The sequence below is a fragment of the Martes martes genome (assembly GCF_963455335.1).
Source record: "Martes martes genome assembly, chromosome: 4".
Taxonomy (NCBI): Eukaryota; Metazoa; Chordata; class Mammalia; order Carnivora; family Mustelidae; genus Martes; species Martes martes.
Genome location: NC_137891.1, coordinates 39,740,155 through 39,762,275, shown reverse-complemented (window position 1 = coordinate 39,762,275; position 22,121 = coordinate 39,740,155). Strand labels below are relative to the sequence as shown.

The window sequence follows — 22,121 nt, the reverse complement described above, 5'->3', positions numbered from 1 at the left end:
GGGGATAAAACCCATAGAATCATCTTAATAAATCTTAGAAAGGCTTTGATAAAATTCAACAACCATTTCTAATAAAAATGCATAATAAGCAACAAAACTTTTTGATCTACTGAAGATTACCTCCAAACCAACCACAGCCATCATTCTAAATGATAAAACACAGGGCCCTAAGTTGTTTTCAGTAAAATCAGAAGCTAGAGCAGAATACATTGTTATCACCATTACTGTTTATAGCCCTCTGTTGTTAAATAAGTGGCATAGGCCTTGGAGAAGGTACTAAAACCACAGTTTTTGCTGATGATATCATTGTACACCTAGAAAGCCAAGAGACTCCAGGAAAAAAATGTACTAGCTTAATTAAAGAATTTTTAAGATGGTAGCATACAGAGTAAATATTGAAAGATAAAACAGTTCTCCTCTAGCCAAAAGTTCCTAAATGAAAACAGGGGAAATCCTACTTATAATAGTGACAAAGTATATATAAATGATGGGAATGTATATAAAAAGAAATTCACAGGATCTATAAGAAACTATAAAACCTTATTAACTAATAGTTAAAGATCTGAACAAAGTTGAAGACAACACTTTCTGGCTTGAGAGGCCTTAATATCATGAAAAATGTGAATTGTTCCAAAACCAAAATATAAGCCTAGTTGAATTTTTTTACAGATTTTATTTATTTATTTGAGAGAGAGAGAGTGAGCAAGCAAGAGAGAGAGCAACAGAGAGAGAGCACAAGCAGGGGGAGAAGCAGACTCCCCACTGAGCAGGGAGCCCGATGCAGGGCTAGATCCCAGGAAATTGGACTCATGACCTGATGCAAAGGCAGATGCTTAACCAACTGAGCCACCCAGGTGCCCTAAGCCTAGATGAATTTCAGTTGGAATTCTAAAATGGTTTATTTTGTCTAAAATATCCTAAAATTAATATGGATAAGCAGGTACCCCAAAATACCCAAGAAAAACCTGAAAAAGAAAAGAAAAAGCAAACAGTGTGTGGTAAGGAAGAATGAGGATATTGGAAACACCAGAAGGTCCTATATCGTCAAGGTAATCAAATGAATATGGCGTAACATGAGAATAGACACACAGATCAACAGATAGAATACAAATTTGGAAGTAGATGGCCCCATGTATACATGTAAGATGTATACCTGTATACATAAGATGTATACATGTAAGATGGATTGATACTGTAGTTGTAGATGAATATATTAATAGCAATCATACAAGAGCTCTTACAAGAAAAGAGCCATGTTGTCTTGTAGAAAAATGAGAGGCTGTGAACAGACAGTTCACAGAAGACCAACTCCAAATATAATGTTCACATGAAAAGATGCGCAAAAGCACTAGTAGGCAGGAAAACGCCCATAGCACGAGCAATGAGCTGTCACTTCCTACTCATCAAACTGGCTCAAAAGAAAACTAACACTGATTGCCGGCTGAGGCATGGAAAAAAGAAAAAGATACTCTCAAACCTCACTGGTGGGAGTGTGAGAACTTTCTGTGTTGTTGTAAAACTGTCAAACAACATCTCATGAAATTAAACACATTTATACTCTCCAACTCCGCACCCCTACTCTTGGGAATCTAGCCCACAGAAAGAAAAATCACCCATTCATTAAGGAAATACATAAAAGGTATTTCCTGTAAGACTGTTTGTAGGAAACAACTGGAAGCAGAAAGAATGTCTTTTACAGGGAACCAGCTGGATGGAGTACGAAATACCCACACCAAAGGGAAATACGCGGCCATTAAAAAAATGAATAGAAGTTCCGTCAAGTGACTCTGAGGAATTTCTCCAAGACGAAGAAAGTGTTTAATGGTAAAACACGTAAGAAGGAAACAAACGAAAACCCCTCCTGTGTGGGTCCTGGGTGTGTGTGTGTCCATTTGGGTTACGTGAGAAGGGAGGGAAAGGGGAAGCTTCATTCACAAAGGTCACGTGGGGTGTGCCTATGCGGAATTAGGGGCGGGGAAAGCAAGAACTACTTCCGGTGCTGTAGCACTGGGGTGAATTCTGCAGAGAACGTCCTGTCCTTTGTCCTGGCATTACTATTAGCTGTAAGAAGGGCAAAAGTAGGCATTTGGAGTTCTGACTCCATGATAGACAGTTGTTGTTTTTTTTTTTTCCCATTCCAGAAGCATTTTTTTTTTTTAGATTTCCATCTGAATTCAAAGGGATGGTTTCTTGTTTTCACAATCCAATTCTCTTTGCTTTTATTTCAGAATTTGCCATGTTGGAATTTTATACTAGGTTTTTCTTTGGGTTTAAACTTGGTAGGGTGCACACGGTTTTTTAAAGAGAGAATGATGGGTGCTTTCGTTTCCTATGTCCTCCTAATGCTATTCAGTTTTGTTGTTGTTGTTCATACTTTTAGCTACAACAGAACATGTTTCTACCAGTAAGTTTTACCAATACTCAAATATCCTATCCTAGATTATAATTAATAGGCGAGAACTGATTGTCTTAAAGGTCTGTTATTCAGTCTCGGAGACTCCAGGAAGGCGACCTGGAGGGGGTGTGTGACTCACAGTAGGCAACCAAATATTTGCTAGTGAGGACACTTCTAAACTGACACTGAAGGGGCAAGTGGGACTTAGCCAGGCAGAGAGCGGGGTGAACAGGTCATTCCAGGCAGAGGAAATACTAAGGACAACTGGGATTTATAACAAGTGGCATTTATTGAGATAACTGGCATTGATACTGAGTTCACTAAAGTAACTCACTAAACAGTTTGCCTATGTTAGTTCATAAAACTCCACACATTCACCCTGTTATGTCCAATCTACAGGCGAGGAAACTGAGGCTTTCACTGGAACACAGTGAGAGGTGGAACTGGGACTCAAGCCCAGGTCTGTCTGTCAGCAAAGCCTGCGCTGTTATCCAGGGCAGCGTGGGGAATAGCAGGTGTAAGAGGATACATTATGTCTCCTTCATGTGTTGGATTACTTCACAGCTCGTCCAGGCATGACCGTCTTATCTGTTCACATTTCACTACCTGAAAGAATTTAGTAACATTTTCACACCTGGACATTGTGTACTTTGCTTTCTAGATATTTTAGAAAAACGTTCAATGAAATAATTTCGTGCATTAACCTGTCATGATTCCAGCATTAATACTATTCTAGTCAGAGAAGTATCAATGTATTCTGTTCTGCTTTTACAGGTTTTAAGGTACCTAGCTCTTCTGAACAAAGGAAGCATTTCCCCTAAGGTAATTCAATAGTTAAACCATCTTCTTAACATGTTTTTTTTTTCCTCACAAATCTAAATAATTTTTAAAAATAATCTTTATAGTAGTTTGTCTTCATTAAGACTGTTCCCTACCTACATATACCTTATCCAGCACTAAATGGTGAGGATTTCATTCTACTCAGAGTGAAGATAGTCAAAACTCTGATTCGTTTTCATCTGTCTTTGGGATCATTTCTGACCAGGAACAGAAACCCTCTTATACCACCTAAAGAAAAAAAAAATTACCTTAAGAACAGTAAAATATCTCACAGATCCTAAAGGAACAGATTTGATTTGGGTCTCAAAAGAGCTAGAAAAGGAACAGGGAAAAAAAAGTCAGGAATCTACATTATTCTGGAATCACGTGTCCTCTATTTCTACTTCTTTCTATTTACCTGCTTTATTCTTTCCCTTGTACACCAAACAGTCTTTTCTGTTTCATCACACGATGACCCCTTGGCAGTTCTGGATGACTCCAGGTCAATGTACAGTTGAGCTCAACTCTGAGCTCCTTGGCTGAAATGACCCGAAGGGTGGATCTAATTGGCCAGTGGCCACTAACAAATTGCCTCTCCCCACACTCAGCCCTGGTCTACATAACTGTGATCAAGAGGGTGTGGGACCATTTAGTATACAGTGTGTAAGGCTGTCCTTCAGGGCCTTGGAGAGAATAAATGTCTGAGAACAGTGAGTGGGATTAGGGCCAGCTGCCATCAAAGTCACAGCCTACAGATAACAGTAACAAGAGCAGTACTATTTTACATAAAATCATTCAGTATTATATTTTCCAGTTCAAATGGATATATACAAACGCAATGCAAGTGACCTGAAGATACCTTTGTGGAACCTTGCTAAGTTCATAAATCCAAGTATGACTCTTAGGTAAATGTTCGATGCCCCTAAATGAGGTAGTCGATACATAATATTTTCTTTAAAATTTCCATTTCTGACTTTAGGATGAAATTTGAGATGGACCTGAGTCACAGCCTTGCAATTTGAAGACGACTCTTAATTTAAAAGTTAGCCAGCTTCTCTGGCAAAGGAATGATGGAGGTGAATGAAGAGAACAGTGGAAATACTGAGGCTAAGAATAGATTATTTTGGATGGCCTGCAGATTTTTGTCATGGCCTCAGCTCACTTGCCATTATTAGCATGGATAATTGAGAGTTGGCCGGCAGGATTTCCTCTTATTCTCAGGTTCTATCATCTTTCAAGTGAATTTAGTCAGGGCTGATTCTACTAAACAGATTTCTAGCTTGAGCCCCTGGTAACAGTCCAGGGAATGGCAAGTGGAGAACAACCAAAAACAACAAAGTGGCATCTTTGTCCCTTTGCAGCTTCCTACTGTGACAGTTCACCTTGGGCCATAGCACCTGCTTGTCCATGGTAATAATGTGATATCACTTAGGTACCCTAATGATAGGGTCCAGTGCGTCAGCTTGGCTGAAAAATATGTCTCTAGTACCTTTCATTTCTATTTTCTCATGTGTTCTGTTCCTTCTAATTCACCCTCCCCCCTTTTGTTTACATGTCTGCATCTCTGTCTCTGTATTCTGTTTGTCTTCTGTATTTTCCTCCTGGGTTCCTGAGGTAGGTTGTTTATTCCTTCAGCAATCAGTGAGCTATTTGAGGAGTGATTGATTTTGCTAGTTTACTTGCTGTGCCCCTTAAAGCACAGCTCTCAAACGGAGGGCCTGAAAACATACATTGAGGAGGAGCCTTTGGCTTTAATCACTTACTACCTTTCATATATTAGGTATATGCCACAAAGTTCCACGGAATTTTGTTCAGTTAAAAAAAGTTGCAGTTAGCAAAAGACACACACAGGCTGCTGCAGACTGAATGTTTGTGCCCCCGCATCTCTCTCCCCATCCACCCCCCCTCATAGGTTGAAATCCTCATCTCCAAGGGATGGTATTCGGTGGTGGGGCCTTTGGGACAGGATTAGGTCATCAGAGTGCAGCCCTCCTGGATCGCACTAGTGCTCTTATCCAAGGGGCTCCAGAGAACTCCCTTACCACACGAGGACCGGGCAAAAAGAGAGCCGTCTATGAAGCAGGAAGGCTGCCCTCACAGAATTCACCAGCGCCTTGGTCTTGGACTTCTCAGCGTCCAGAACTGTGAGAAATAAACTTTTGTTGTTTATAATCCATTCTGTGATATTTTTCTTATAGCAGCCCAAACAGACTAAGACACAGACCTTTGTCATTTCCAAGTTGAGGCATGTTCCTAGCACCATGGAACATCCCTTGGCCCTTACCACCACTCCCACTCAGCATAGGCCACTTTTTTGTACCCAGCTCTTGCATGGGTACTTTTATTCTTAGTGTCTTTTATATCTCTGGGTTATCCGTCTGGTCGTACCTGTTAAGCATTTGAACACAAGATCTGAATATTTATTTGTTTTCAAATACCTGATATTGTGTGACTTTCACAACAGTAGCATCCCCTTATCACACATACTCTCAATGCTGCATTATCATTTATAAAACACAAGTCACTGGGAGTCTTGAAAACACCAAGAGCTTGGGGGACATCTTCAGGTGCAAGGACGTATATGTTCCTTGAACAGGTGCATGTGCTTACTTATTTTTATTGCTGTCTCCCCAGGCTGAATCAGGGAGCAGCCACCATGCTTCTGTTTAAGTAGATGCCTTGATAAACAGCAATAACTTAGAAAGGCAGCAAATGAGTGCATTTCCCCCCTCACTGGAGTTCTGATTTATTTGATGTTTGTAATTGTTGGGGAGAAGGAAGGTGCAGCTTTTCCCAAAGCCGGAGAAGCAGACTAGATCTCTATTGAAGGTAGAGGCAACATTTTATGGCTCTTTGCATTTCTCTCACATTACTCATTTTCCTTTGAAAACTCCTTTTAGAAGACCCTCTCTCCCCAATCTCATGAAATTCTTCAAGGTGCAGAGAACCTATCTTAAAAATATGGCTGTAGTTGATCCTTCCAAAAGCGAAGATAGACCCACATTGACCCACTGTTGCCAGCTCAGTTTCTGTGGAATTAGAAGCATTTGATGATACAACTTCCAGTTCTCCTGATTTTTCCTTCCTTCCTTCCTCCCTCTCTCCCTCCCTCCCTTCCTTTTTTTCCTCCTTTGACCACTTTTCTATTTCTCCACATTACCTCTTGGACTGTCAATGCCTTAGATTTGCCCCTGGAGAGCTTGGTGGGTAGCACCCAACACCAAAAAGCTGGATACCTCTGACTTTGTGCTGTAACTTTCCAGGTCCCTAAATTTCTTTCTTTGAGATTTATTGCAGTGAAAACTTACTAAGACACTGTAATTCTCAGAGTATGACTGTATTTTAGTCTAAATTCAAAAATTACAATGGCCTAGTATCTATATATCTACATCTGTGCATCTTAAAGCTTTACAACTTTTATGCAGTATTGACTGAGTTTTAGATCAAAATTTATTTAATAAACATTTATTGTGTGTCCTCATGTACCAGGAATGAGAATACAGTGGTGAAAAAGACAGAAAGTTTCCTGGTCTCCTGGAGTAGGCATTCTAGGAGCAGAATAGTTCCACAAATCATTTACTCCATAAATCAGAGAGAAAAAATAGTGTTAGAAACTGGAAGGGAATAGATATTTGCCATGTTCTGTGGCCTACATACCATAGACACGGAACTGGAAAAAAAGTTTCCATCATAAAATATTTCTGATCAATTACTTCTATTCAGGAAACACATGCACCTTATTTTCTTCAAACTAGAAATTTACTTTCTCTCTCTTTTCTTTGAAGTTCTCTTATATGTGTTATTATTCAGGGTCTCAATTTCTCATCAAACCACCCTATTTGTAGCTTCCGAACTTTAACACCCCTATGCTGAAATGGAGCCTAGAAAATGGTTTAGGGGCTTAAACTGTGTGTGAGGTAGAAATGGTATTTAAGTCCTTACTGAAATTATGAGCTTTGAAAGTGTTGCATTTTGGGTTTTTAGGGGTCTTCCTTCACTCTTTTTTTTTAATTTATTTTTTTTTTGAAGGGGGCTTTAGGGAGGGTGGGAAATACTCTCACTGCACGTTTATTGCATTTATTGCCTTCTCTTTTAAAACACAATTTTCATGAAATTGCGATTTATGACCAGTGCACAATGCATGAAGGCATCTGTAAAGTTTGTGTGTGTTTTTCCAACTCTCAAAGCAGTTTCTTTCTACTGGTCTCATTCTCACGGGCAGAAAAGCCAATTATGTGTGTCTCGTTGTTTCACCGATCTCTCACCAGAAAAGTGAGAACGGAGAGACAAAATCGAGAAGAAAAGAGCGTGAAGGAGAGAGGAAAAGGAGAGAGGGAGGGAGAAAAATGAAGGAGCTTCGGAGCGCTGGAGCTCTGACTGCGGACGAGCTGGTCCTGAGCGGCCACAGAGCGGAGCCACCGGCGCCCACTGGTCCCCGAAGCTGCCAATCGGGGCGTAATCCTGTAGGAATTTCTCCCGGGTTTAGCTGGGAGTCACACTGCCGCCTCCTCTCCCCCAGACGCCCGGAGGAGCTGGGAGAAGCAGGCAAGGGAGAGGGGGAGGGAGCGGGAGGAGAAGAGGAGGTGGGGGGGAGGATCGGGGGAGGAGGATCGGGGGAGGGAGGCCGTGGCGGAGAGGAGGAGGGGCAGAGCCGCTGAGCCACTAGCCGGGCTCGGACGCGCTTCCCTCCAGATACTCCGGGAGCTCCAGCCGCGCGAGTCGCGCGCCCTCACTGCTCTGCCCCCAAACTTCAGCTGCAGCTACATTCCAAGCCATCTGATTTATTCCTCAAAACCAGCAACGGAACCGCGACACTGGGAAGGAGTCCGCGGAGGAGTAAAACAGCCGCAGAGCAAGAAGAGCTCGAGAGAGCAGCCTCCCCGGAGCACCAACTCGGCTTCGGGAGTGCAGAAACCAACAAGTGAGAAGGCGCCGCATTCCCGGGGCGCAGCCGCGGGCGGCGGGAGCAGGCGCAGGAGGAGCCAGCGAGCGCCCCCGAGCCGGGAGCCCCAGTGCCGGAGCCCCAGCCGCGGTCGTTGCGGCTGCTCTGGCCCGGATCTCTTCGCACCGGCTGCGCCGGGCGCTAGACAGTAGGCTTCGTTTCGCCCTCGTTGCCAGCGGCGGCTGGGAGCAGCCGGTCTCCGGGGAATATGCGGCGCGCTTGGATCCTGCTCACCTTGGGCTTGGTGGCCTGCGTGTCGGCGGAGTCGGTGAGTGGACTCGGAGAGGGGGGAGTGCGAGCCGTTTCGGGTGCTCGTACCCGAGGGGAGTCTGCAGCGCCCGCGGGGGAATCGGGGGGCGCCGCCTGGGGGGTCCACCCCCCCCGACTTGGCGTTCGGCCACCGGGAATCCACTGGGACAAATACGCTCGCTCCTCCACCCCTTTCCCCCTTGCCTTCCGTTCCCGCAGAAATGCGCCGCTCGCCGGAGTTGCCGCGAGGTCCCCGGGGATGAGGGCGCGAGAATCGCAGTTCGGTCCAACCGCAGAGGCCCCTGAAGTCACTCCCAACTTCTTTGCCCTTGCGGGGGTCTTGCAGCGTGGCCCGAGAAGGACCTTGGGAAAAGGGTGGCCAGAGCCCCCGGAGGAGGGCCAGCGAGGGAACCCGCCCCCTCTGCGCGCTCGGCGAGACCCCGGGACACCCTGGAAACTTTGCCCCCCCTCCCCCCCCCGCTAGCTAGCTTTCCTAGTCAGTTGACTAATAGGAGTGAGGAGATTCCCGATTTAAGAAATCTGAGAGTGACCGGAGAGGAAAGTTTGCAAAAGTTCTTTTGTTTGATGTTTTTGGTGGCTGGGTCGAGGTAGCAGACACTTCGTGGAAAGGCTGACTCCCCTCTGAGGCCCAGTCCGGGGTCCCGCGGGGGAGGGGGTGCACCGAACGCGCCGGAAAATGCTGGGGCCCCGGCCCCTGCAACCCAGTCCTGCGGCGACCTCCTTCTCCGTGAGCCGCGGAGGGCAGCCCCGCGGGCCCTCGGGGGCAGGAGGACATGTTAATACGGGTTGCGCTGGAGTGGAGCGTGCAGGGCGAGGCGGGGTGCGGGTGACGCCAAGCTCCGCCGCGGGGCGCCTGCCTTCGGGGACCGAAGCTTCCAGCCTGCCACGCTTGTCCTCGCGGGCCCTGGCAGGGGTGCTTCCGAGGCCCGGAGGAATCTTTTCTCCCGCGGGGCCGGGCTGCGGGCACCCAGCTTCCCTTCCCGGGATCTTGGGTTCTCCTTCTTTGGGTTGCGTTTGTGGGGCTGGAGCTGCTTTCCCTGCGTCGCCCAATGAGCGCCCTCTGAAGGGAGCTGCCTCCTGGGCTTCTTGTCCGTGGCGGCCCCTACCTGGGCGCCCCGAGCTTTGCCCCGCTAGGTGGAAGCCCAGCATCCCCAATTCTGTCTGCAGCCTAGGCGCCTTCTGGGGCTTCGGTTAGGGAGCGCAGCTGTCTGGCCTTTCTAGTTGCCACATCTTCTCCCTTTGTCACCTCCTGACTTGCCCAGGGGTGGTTTTGTGAGTTTCTTTCCCCTCGCCCTTGGAGTGTTACCCCCCCCCCATTTTTTTGGAGTTGAAGCAGTTTAGGAGCGGAAAACCTCTTCGGCACGGCACTGAGCATTAGATCAGTGTGGGAGCTTCTGTGTGCTAGCAGGTCCCCCAAACGGTCTTTGAGATTGAAAAGCGGGTAGAATTGGACACTGTACAGCGTAGATGAATCTTTGGGTGCTTGGGCTGTAAAATAGAACTACGAGTCTTATCGGTAGTTCTCTCTGGCAAATGATCGGTTCATCCTTTGGGACTGGTAATTTCCCAGCCAGTTACGAACTTTGGCTCATTGTACACAGAAAGGGAGAGATTCTCTGTTTATTTCAGAAAAAACACGGTGCTCATCTCGTTGCAAAACAGGGCAAAGGGAGAACTCCCTCTAAAGGTTTTCAAGAGAAGCCTGTCTGAAAGGCTGTACAGGGTTAAGGAAGTCCTTTTTCCGCGGAGTCCTGTTCAGGATTTGCTAGGAAGTGTTACTGTTTGGGAATTCTCCAGAAAGAATGTTTCTATCTTCTGGCTCTCCGGATTTTTGCATAAATCTGACAATGCTCTTTATGGAAGCTTTTTGTCTGAACTGTCTCCGCCCCAGCACCCCCCCCCCCCACCTTTCCCCTGAGCTCTATCTTTGTGGTTCCAATATTTCTCATTTCTGACCGGGATTAGATGCTTTCCCAAAGACTTCCTTCACTGTGGTAGATAACTCTCTTCAGTGATTGGGGTATCATCCTAAAGGGTGATCATATCTTTTTAAAAATGTCATTTCGGACACTCTAACACGGAGTCTGTTAGGCTGTTTCAAAGCCCAGGGTGGCCACTGGTCCATTTTAATTACTTTTAGTCTCCGTTTGATGCCAAGCACCCTCAATGTATGTGAAGTTGAAAGACTTCATTTTTCGACAATTAGCTGTTACAGCACATTATTTCCAGGACCTCTTATTTTAATGTGAAAACGACAACTGTCTCCTGGGAGCTAGAAGTGGTGGTTGTCTGAGCCCAAAGTCTCTGTTTAGAAGGAGGAAAGGAAAAATGTCTGCAGTTAGTGAATTCTTGAGTTTTCTACTAAGCACAAGGGAAGGTGGGGGAGGGTGGCACAGAGATTCTTGGGAACTAAGGTTCAAAGCTGTCTGTGAAAAGAAGCTAGTGGCCCTTCCTTTCTGGATGCAGGAGACAGTAAGGACTGTCTGTGGTCACCATTCAGACTCCTCCCCCCCCCCCCCCCCCCCCCCGCTTAAGGCTTTCACTGCAGGAACACCATGTGAGGAGAAGGACTGACTGAGTGTGGCAGTAGTGATATGCTGCTGTTTTTCTATCCATTTTTTTTAAACGTGACTGTTTACCTTTAGAAATAATATATTGCACGCTGCTCTGAACACATAATTTGAACTGGAAATATGTTTAACAAAAGGAAGTGTTTTGGAACTAATGGAATTTTATGCACATATTTCAGTATGTGTAAATTAAAAGAAACTGTCAAGACATTTGGACTCATGGGTTACCTCTCAGTGCATTATGAAAGGCAGACTTTGGAAAGTTTGCATTAGAAGGAAAAATAAGGGGCGCCTGGGTGGCTCAGTCAGTTAAGCAGTTGGGTTAAGCAGTTAAGTGTCTGCCTTTGGCTCAGGTCATGATCCTGGAGCCCCCAGGGCTGGCCTCCTGCTCAGCTGGGAGTCTGCTTCTCCTCTCCCTGTGCCCCTCCCCCTGCTCCTTCTCTTACTTTCTAAAATACATACATAAAATCTTTTTTTAAACAAGTAAGAAAAAAAAGATTGGAACCATATAACCTTTTTCAGTTATGTAAAAAAAAAAAAACATTTTGGCTTTGCTGGTAATGAAACAAATTACTTTTGCTAGGGAATTTTATAAAAACCTTTTTCTCTTAGTTGGGGATTAGCAGTAGGTAGACATCCTTTAAGAAAGAAAGATCTTGTAAGATTAGCTTTGCAAAAGTTGGTTGTCCTAAAAGAAATTAGAGTATGCCCACAGATTCCTACTTCTGGGACCTGGTAGATCTAGTTTTGGAGGACTGTAAGACGCTTACTCACATGGCGCCTTGAATAATCATTAGTTTGGAAAGGATTTCAAAAGATCACCAAGTTTTTTCCTGGGCAGGACTAATTTTCAGCTCTCCAGAAGCACCCAGAGACTTGACCAGTCAGCCACAGGTGGCCTGGAGTCTCCTCAGGGTGGCAAAGCCCGGAGGCTGAGCCAGCCACACAGAACACAGACAACTCTGTCATTAAGGTTTATAGGGAGTCTGGTCAGGCCACTATGTTATTGGCATGTCAGCTGGCACTGGTCCAATAGACAGTGTGAGGAATGTCACCTGAGTTTAGATTCTCACAACACTGTCCCTTTTCCATTGCAAAAGATCAGACTAAATCATCTCACCCATCATTTCCTTCTCACTCTGAAAGAAGACCTGCCGTTTTTGGCACCGTCAGTGGTACCTTCCAGTATCTCAGAATCACCAGATTCTTTCATGGAGCAGAAGCCAAAATAAAGTTTTAGAGAAACAGAAATCGAAAACAAAAACAAGAAGTGTTAAAGAGCCTTTGATAAAATAAGTGACTCTGATTTACCTTTTTTAGTCAGGTGGACCAGTACCATCATCTTAATCCTAGTTGTTTGGATCTGAATCTTGAAGACATCCTTGACTCATTCCACTTTGTTGACTTCCACATCCAGTGGACTGCTAACTCCACCTGTGTATGGTTCATTCCGCAAGTACACGTTGGCGCCTACTAAGTGCGGGGGAGAAAGCATTGAGCAGACGCAGCTACCTCCTGTGGGTTCTTGCAGCTCACATTCTGGTGATCCAGGTAGCTTTCCCCTTCAGTGTTGTCTTTCTTGGGACCTGGGCCTTTACGTGGGCAGCCCTGTAGCTGTTCCGCTCGTCTAGATGCTCACCTACTGTTTGATTTATCCTGTACCATTCGGATGGTGTTCCCATGGTCCACAAACCTCCCGTGTTTCTTGTTACATGGCATGGAGTCTGATAATCTCTGCCACATTTATAAGATGCTCATAATATTGCTCCTTCCTCCTTATCCCCCCCTTGATCGCTCTCTGTCATGTCTCCTGCTGCTGGCCGGCTGGTCTCACTGTCATGAACACTCATGGGACATAGCCTCGTCTTCAGTGTTTTTCCTTTAATATTCTGTTGATCCAGACCCAAGCTCCAGATGGACTTTCGTGTTTGAACCCTTGTTTTTTATCTTTCTATAAATGGTACAGCAGGCGAATGATGAGAATCATTGGAAGTGTGTGAAAATACAGATCTCAGGGCTTCATCTCGGACCAGCATAGCCAGTGTCCTGGAAGGGGGTGGGGTGATCTGTATTTTTACGAAGCATCTCAGATGGCTGTAATGAATCAACCACATTTGGGAGCGTCACATTTGGTGTGGGTCACATACTTTACGCCTTCTTCCTGTGCTGTTTTGTGCTAGTTGGTGGGCTCCCAGCAGTATGAAGCTGTGTGACCTTGGGGGCCCCATAGAGCGCTGAGGGCTTTGGCATGGGAGGTGGACAAGCTGGGTTCACATGCTGGTACTTTGCCGCTTAATGTGGTAGCACTTGGACAAGAAACTAAAACTCCAAGTTACTTGAAAAAATACGTATGTACATGTGTATAATTTGGACCTGAATGCCTTCATAACATGATTATTGTGAGCATGTAATGAGGGAGCATAGGAATGGTGCTTGAGGCACAGAAGGTACTAAGTGGTTTTCCTCTTCTTTTCTTGGCCTCTCTTTTCTGTCTATGAAATCAAAGAGCAGTGGAAAATGCCCTTAAGCCCTCTGACGTTCTAAGATGGCAATTTTCTCTTCTGTTGCGGTTGGTGCCACGTGAGGGGAGGGCCCTTTTTGCTACACCTTTGATGCCTGTGCAGTGCTGAGCTTGGTAAACACCTGTTGAAGGTCCGTATTTAGGGGCTGGTGCCAGTGGCTGGGGGCAGTCTGGGTCCGTAGGCCCTGCTGAAGCTCATCTTTGCACTGACCGCTACAAGCAGCGTGGCCTGGGGCCCACTGACTCCACCCACCCCGGGGGAGTACCTGGGCTGGTAGGCCAGATTTGACTCGCTTTTGACCTCCCTTTCGACAACACTGCTGTGTTGGTGGGAAGAATAAACAAGACATTGAAGTCAAGTCCTGCCATCATTGCTTACCTCCATGCTCCCTCCTGTGGGCTTCCACTGAGATCCCAGCACACCTCGAGGAGAGATGCTGCTATATTGGATGCTGGAGCACTACGGGTCATCTAGAAGGAGGTGGCAGGGGTGGTGAGGGAATGTTGGGGAGTGAGGGTGCAGAGAGAGAGAGTCTTCTTATTTTTTAAGGGGAGAAATGCGTGAAATTTCTCCTTTTAGCCATTTGAGCTCTGGCTCCTACTATTAAGAAATCTCACAGCATTTTGACAAGTCTGTTTCTGGGGCCATGTTAGTTTTAGCAACAAGGCTAAAGGGGTGACTGGCTCTGATTAGGAAAGAACACTGTCAAAATAGAATTGTGAATGTCTGTTTTTCTTGGGTATCTCAAAGAATTGGTAGGAGTAGAAGGGGGAGAAACCGTGAAGTCTTTGGAGATTTCCTATTTGAATTTCATATTAGCAGAGAGAGGCCAACTGGTATGTGAGAGCCAGCTCATGGTCTTGGACTCCAAGCTATGGAAAATGTTGTTAAAGACAAGATAGGTTTTCACATTTTTTTCCTCCTCTGCTGAATCTCTTTTGTCAAAAATGTCACAAAGATACAGTAAATGTGCCCTTTACAAAGCAGTTAGATGTTTATTTTCTTTTATGATGATACAGGCATATTAAATACAAACAGTCCTGATATTTAAGGGGTATGTGCAGTTAATGGAGTTTAGTCTCATGATAAGAACGGCACGTGGAATGAGATATCCAATTATTAAGGGAAAATTGTTTTTTCAAGGTCTTACCACGAACAAGTAAAAGTCAAATATATAGTTTCATATGATCTATTATTAAATATAAAGGCAGTACAAGTGAATGCACAATATTTAGGGCAAAAGTGAGGTTTTACACACATGTAGTTAATTATCTTAATCTTTCTGGGATGTCAGGTTCCCCATTTATAAAATGATGGGGTGAACTAGAAGAATTTTCTGTCTTTAATATTTCATTTTCTATATGCTTCAGGGTAAGATTGGAGAAATGTTAAGATTAACCCAATCAATAAGTAATTATTCAGCTCCTGCCAAATACTTACTATTTTATGTACTGAAGCAGGGAATTCATTCACATTACTGAGAGGTAAGTCATGTCTGATGGCTGATGGTAATCTGTTCACTGGAATTGAGTATTTGTCATGTACTGAGATTACATACGTTACTCTGAACGTCCATGATCCAATGTCTACTGTTTTCTCATATATTTGCAGATACAAGCCGGTGTAGCATCAAGACCAGTGGATGTGATAGAATTCACTTTCACTCTAGGCAAAGACAACATGACTTGTTGATGTAATTTGAAGGGCTTTTTAAGGCTTAAGTCACTGAGGGACCTCAGGCTCCTCCGTTGGTTTCTGGTCTAGACGTCCATTTGCAGAGAGGGGCCTTTCGCGGGTGCCTTCCCTCTGGCTCATGTCTCTTAGCACTGGAGCCCCGTGTAAGTGCTGTGGACACCACAGGCAAGAGTCTAAATGAGTAGGCAGTATGGTAGACTAGCTCAGAGTCTGGTCCTTGGAGGCGGGGTTGAATCCCCTTTACTGTGTCACTTTGGGCAGGTCTCTTGATCCATCTCTGCTCAGTTTTCTTCTCCGTAAAATGGAATATTCTAAAGGTTTTCAGGATGATGTGAGACAGAATTGGTAGAAGCTTTTCGCACAGTGGCATATTCATGCTTTATGTCATGTGTCCGTTACTATTATTCTGATCCGTAGTTTTCTGTCTCCTTAAAGAGTGGGGCTCCACGGGGCTTATCTGATGAGCTCCAACCTAGAGAGTGGCCCGGGATCTGCAGGACGGAGCCTTCCCTTTCCCAGCTGGTTCTCTTTCCTGATTTGGGGAGGCCTAGCTCTATGTTGAGATAGTGGGGATATGTTTGTATTCAGCTTTTCTTGAAATGTGAGTGATGCGAGAGGATATGTCCTTGGTTATTGCTGAAAGGTTCCTTACTGGGACCAGCTGGATCTGTAAGGGTTAAGATATGAAAAGCCCATTTTTCCCCCCAGTAATTTTACCTCTTCAAATCTATCCAAAGGAAATTACCATAGCTGGGTAAATGTGTTTATTGAATATTTACTTATAATAGTTTAAAAAAATGGAAAGAACCTGAATATACAATAAAAAAACTGGTTAAAGATTCTAAATTATACATTAAACACCATATAATCATTAAAAATGTATTTGAAAAATGTTTATAATTTGGAAGCGTTATAATAGACAAAAAGTCTGATGTGAAACTATATAGTGAAACTAAGGTTATGTTAAAAAATTTATATGTATATATGTATACATAGAACTGCATGTGATAAAATTGTATAGAACTATGTATACTCTTACACACAAACACAAGTAAAACTGAGTAACTGAGTAAGATTGGTGGATAGTACCAGTGTCAATATCTTTGTTGAGATATTTACTATCATTTTATAAAATGTTACCATTGGGGGAAACTGAGTAAAGGGTAGAAGAGATCTCTTTGTATTATTTCTTACAGCTGCATGCAAATCTACAATTATGTCAACAAAAAATTCAATTTTAAAAAATGGTACTGGGCCTAGAGGGGTTTACAAGTATGTTCTGATCCTTGAAGGAACAATTATTGTTACAGAGCTTAGAGCATGATAGAGTCTGTTCTCTTTAATTTTATGAGGTTAGCATTACTCTGTGTCAAAATCAGACGAAGAGGGTGTAGGAAACAAACCATAGGCCAGCTTCATTTATGATGCCAAGATTTTAAATTTAATATTCTCAAACTGAAAACAGCGGCTCATTAAAAGAATAACGATGAATCCAAGAAGAGTTTATCCAAGGCATGCTTCAACATCAGAAAAGCAGTGCAGATAACTTTAAGGGAGATGATATGATCTTCTCAATAGATGCAGAAAATATATAATAGAAGATTATAAAAATGTTAATACAAGGGTCTCTAATTTCTGGTTAACTCAAAGGTTTACTATGTAAGGGTTAGTACATCTGTGCTGATGGCTCAATTCACTTGACATGTTTAGGAACCAAAAGATCACTGTTTACTGAGTTGTTAGGTAACAGTCTCTAGTTGCCTGGGTGACAGGTGTGTGACAGTGCAGGAAAGTAGGGGTCATAACATATATAGATTGTAATCCATAGGAACGTGTCATTCTAGCATTGCCAAGACTCAGTGTTGTGCTCTTCCAAATTAGGATGACACAGGAGATGATCTTGAGGGTTTTGGAATCAGGTATATTGGGGTTTGGTTTTCAGTATTAACCACCTGAAATCCACATGACCTTGGGGAAGTTTATTATCATTTCTGAGCTTGTGTTTTCGGTGTAACACTGGGGGATTATAATATTTTGCCTCTTTGGTTATTTTGAAGATTAGCTTCAATAATGACTGAAAACTTCTAACACAAAAACCTGACCCATAGTAGGTGTTTTAAACACATTTGATTCTCTTTCCTTTTAGCTTTCATTTTTGTGATTCTGGAATATATTATACATGCATAAATATGTATGCATGTGTTTTTTTGTTTCTTATTTGCATTCTCAACCTTGACACCAAGGGACATATATTTTCACAAATTTATGACCAGTTTATTTTTTTTACCAGGCAGGGTATGATGCTAAATTATACTTTTTCTTTCTGCCATCATCTGCTTCCTGAATTACATTCAGCTAAAACCAAAAATAGACTTGTACATGAGTTGGAAATTCAGTTAAGACTTGAAAATTACCGTAGGACTTGGGATTATAATTGTAAAATGCTTAAAGAAGGTCAACATTGCAATCTTATGTTGTAAACTTATTTTGTTAGGTTTGCTGATGAATTAAAATCTTAACCTTATTTCTGTCCCACTTCTGAACTCCTTTAGTTAAGAGTGGTGAGTATATTTATTTTGTTATTCAGGTATCCTCCTGCTTTTTTTAAAGTTTGCAGTAGGCCACGGCACTTTTATGAAAGACGGACATTAGTACCTGTTCTCACTAACCAAAAGAAATCTGAAGAGAATTTTTGCTTTTATGAAGAAAAGGCAAGAAGCCAAAATAGTGCTCAGTGTTTGTTTTGCAGTGAGCTGTAATGGGGGCAGCAGGCACCTAAAAAGAGCGGCGCCACCAAGCTCTTTCCCCAGGAACCACACTCAACATCTCAGCATCAAGCCACCATAGCTTTGACCTGTGTCTCTGAGCATCTGTGCTTTCTCTTGATTTCTTTTGTGCATCCATTAGCAAGATGTGTCCTAAGGTATCACAAGAGCCTAACAGAGGTTATTTTTGGGGGTCTGAAAAGGCTCAAAAGTGTGTCTGTATAAATTGCTGATAATGGCTTCTATGCTCTCTGCCATTTCGGTTTTTGAAAAGTTCCTCTCCTTTCGGATAGCAGGGGGAACCTGCATTAGATTTGATTCGATTTTGTCATTGTGCGGATTGGTTATTGAATGAGGCTTTATGTTTGGTAACTCAGTCAGTTAAGACTTAACTCATGTAATGGCACATCCACCAAGGGCAGAGCTCTTGGCTGGTCTGACAAGTTAAAAAAAGAAATTATGACATGATGCCTGCCTTCAAGTAGCTATCACCTACCTCTTGATTATTTAGGGTAGTTGAAGATGGGTTGGGCCCATAAGTTATACATGCATTATATGTAAAATATGCGTCAATTTGTTTTTATCTGAATCTAGTTAGACATACTAACAACCAGAACTGTCAAAGACCTACATACCTGCAGTTGAGAAGGATAAGAAGAACCCCTTGTAGAAGAAAAGTCACTGCTTTCCCAGCAGAACAAAGACAAACCTTCTATGAGGTAGCATGGTGTGTTGGAGAAAAAGCAGAATTCTGTTGATGACCTGAAGACACTTGACTTGCAGATTTTTTTCTCTTTCCCCCACCTGTGCTCCAAGGAAAGACTTCTGAGTATTAAAACACAAGAAAGACACAAAGAGTGAGAAATCGTTTAGAACTTCAAGAATTTATTGATGTTTACATCCGAGGAGAAAGAAACCTTACATTTCATCCAGCCTCATTCTCCATACTCTATGAACTTTGGGCTCTGAAAGGCGAGAACTGGACCTTATGTGTCTGGCTAAGATAATAGTCTTAGCTGATGAATGAAAGAGGTAGAAAAGTGTTGGGATGATTTTCCTTGTATTCTTTTGGGTTCTGCTTTTTCATTATGTAACGATGGATTTTAGAGCTGAAATTGACTTTTAGGGGGAAAACACATCTAGAGAGGTTAAGTGATTTGTCCAGGATCACATAATTAATGGGAGAGCTACAATGTTGGGCTCAGGCCATCAGTGATTTGTTAGTAATTTTTTCTTACCATAAAACGTTCCCTTTCTGGGTCCTCCTTCTTTCTCATTCCTCGCATTAATGATTAGCACCCAATATGCTTAATCCTGGCCTGTGTTTGATGCATGAATGAAATAGCAAATGGAACATACATTTTATGTTAGACGCTCTGCATCAGTGTGGTTAATGTGTTCTGTGCAAGGTGAGTAATTTAAAATGATGTTGAGATAATTTCTCAGCTTGCAGCAAAAATTGTGCTCCGGCAGACTCTGTTACTATCTGCGGCCCTTTGGGCTAATTAGGGGAAGAGAACAGAAAGCCCTGGGATTTGGAGAGACTAGGGGCTGAAGTCCAGTTGATTTGCAAATCCTAGGAAGATTGTGGAGACTTGCAGACAGAAAAGGAGATGAAAGGTTCTTATCTTACTGGAGATAAGAATCAAAACTAGAAGTAAAGTCCTCATGAATTAATACCTCGTTTTATGGAGTAAAAAAAAAAAAGCAAAACCTCATTTTATGAGGGAAGAAGAGCATTCCTTAGAGGTTTGTACTAAAAATAAAAAGGTCCCTGCATTTCAGGAAAAGAGGGGTGGCGGTATGTCTAGTCCAGGTAAAACGGTTCCTTTTGCTGGTTTTGTATGGGATGTAGGGTTGTCTTTTCTCCCAACATTTTCTCTTGAATACTTCTTTGGTAAATCCGAGCATAATAATGCAAATATATTTGCATCATAGTTTTTCAGAAGATAAGTCTGCGGGGTGATATTTTTAAGAAAGGAATTTTATTAAAGGACACGGACATTGAAAATTACTACGCAGATGTCCTCCTGTGTACTTAGAACTGTGATGGGCACTTTCCGTTCTTGTCTGTAATTGTCTCTCAACTGCCCAGCCGGATCACTGGCCATGACTGCATTTTAGGTGACCTAGCAGAAGTTAGATCCTTGGGTTTGTTTGTTTGTTTTATGCTTTAAATAGCCCTGACATGATACTATCATCTTTCAAGAGAGCAGTGAAAGTGTTTAAATGTATAATGCGTTTAATGTGTAAAGTGTTTAAATGTATAATGGGTGCAGGTCCCAACAGTGAAGTGTCAGACCCCTTCCTTTGCATTGGTTGGCCAGATATTCTAGGTCACCCATGTTCTGATTCCTTCACTGGTGTGGAGCCTGTTGCTTTGATGGCTTCTCACCACAGACTTATGTCTGGTAATGGGGGAACCAATTAGTGGAATTCATGGGGTCTCTTTACATTCCCAGCTCTGGACACTGGACACAGTGTCCAGCTGTGTATGACCTTGGGCAGGTGTCTTAGTGTCTCTTGGCCTCAGTTTTCTCATCTGTAAGAAGGAGGTTAGTCACAGTAGCCACCTCATGGTGATGGTGTGAGGATTAATGAGTTCTGCATGTCTAGCGCTTAGAAGCATGCTGGGTGTAGAGTCAGCACTGGTCTCCTGTTGATGCTGATTGAAATGGACGGCTGCTTAGATGTGCTGATCAAAGAAGAAAGGATCCATTTTGGAGGTTTTGAACCCGAGACTGAGGAAAATGACCAGATGAGAAAAGATAGGGCAATGGGAAAGAAAAGGGGAGGCTGAATTTTTGCCTCTTTCTTTCTTTCCTTGCTGTGGCTGTTGTGTGTTGGTGAAGAGAAGGTGTTTTAGCCTCTCTAGGGCTTAGTTCTGGAGAATGAGGGACATGTTCTAGATCACTGACTCTGACCCCTTCCTGCATATTAAATTCATCCGGGGAACTTCGAAAAGCTGTGGGCACCTGAGCCCCACCCAGAGCAGTTAAATCAGACTCTATCCCGGTGCCGGGAGGGGGCAGCCTGCTGTAAAAGCTCCCCAGGTGACTCTGGCTTCCAGAAGGTTTGAGAACCAGTGCTCCGGGTGCTTTCTGGTGTTCCTCCAGCTTCGAGGGAAGTCTAGCAGGTAAGATTTTTGTCTCGTGAAGCCCCGTGTTCTCTACTGCTTGTGACCAAACCCAGTGGAATGCAGTGGCTTCCCCGGGACTGCCCTGCCCCCTACCCCAGTCCAGAGCTGGGTGGAAGAGCTTGCTCCCAGCTTCTTCCTTGTCCATCCTTCTCCTCTTTTTCTGTTGGCTCATACTTTCCTGATAATTACGTTGGTGGGTTACGATACATGGCTCTTTACACAAAAGATTATATATGTATAAATGAAGCCTATCTGAGGAGGTCTTAGAAAAAAATGGAAACATTTCCCTTTCCTTTCAAAAACTTTCCTTAGTGGAACAAAGGATGCTTGTCCCCTTGGCCTGGTTGCAGAAAAGCATGTTTGGTCAGCTTATTAGATTTGCCTGAGTTCATGCTTTGAACAGAGAGATTGTGTTTTACTGATTGGGAATGTGTCCTAGAACTTGTCTGAAGTTACTGATCGTGTATAAACCCTACACACGTGTCTTAATGATGGTCCTTTTCTTCAGTTTATCCTTTATTACTGCACCTCAGCTACTTGGACCTTGTTCAAGTCTAATCAAATCCATGGAACTGTGTGTTTCCGGGGTTGAAGTAGAGAAGAGAGAGTGCTCTAGGCTATCCTGTGAATAAGACGTCCGGGTTGTCTTTGGTTCTTGCCTCAGTAAAAAAGCAGAAGCCCCATTATCTAATCTGCTCATAGTTTACTTTGTTCGGATATCTAATTTGGGAGCATGTTTGCCCTCACTCAGTTCAGAAACACAATTTTCCATCCCTCGAATAAAAGGGGCTATCTTTAATTGACTTGGGGGAAGAAGAAAAAAACCTTGTTTAAGAATTCTGGAGTTTTCAAAGCTTCTAAAAATTGCTCTGCAGGATAACATTAAAATGCTGACCCTTTAGAAACTGCTGCTGAACATGTATCTGTCCCCCAATGGAGTTGGAAGGATTATTCTGAGCCCGCTGTTACAATGAACCATTTGCTATGATTCATACGCTTTTAAA

At 43.5% G+C, this 22,121-nt stretch overlaps 1 protein-coding gene across 1 annotated transcript in view; it reads left to right on the top strand.

Annotated features, from left to right (window-relative positions):
* Positions 1–7,840: 7,840 nt before the first annotated feature.
* Positions 7,841–22,121, top strand: part of SDC2 (syndecan 2) — a 102,380-nt gene continuing 88,099 nt past the window's right edge. Inside the window, exon 1 of the mRNA XM_080800444.1 lies at positions 7,841–8,424. Within this exon, the coding sequence (XP_080656570.1) occupies positions 8,365–8,424 (60 nt within the window). The 5' untranslated portion in view covers positions 7,841–8,364. The remainder of the gene's footprint in view (positions 8,425–22,121) is intronic.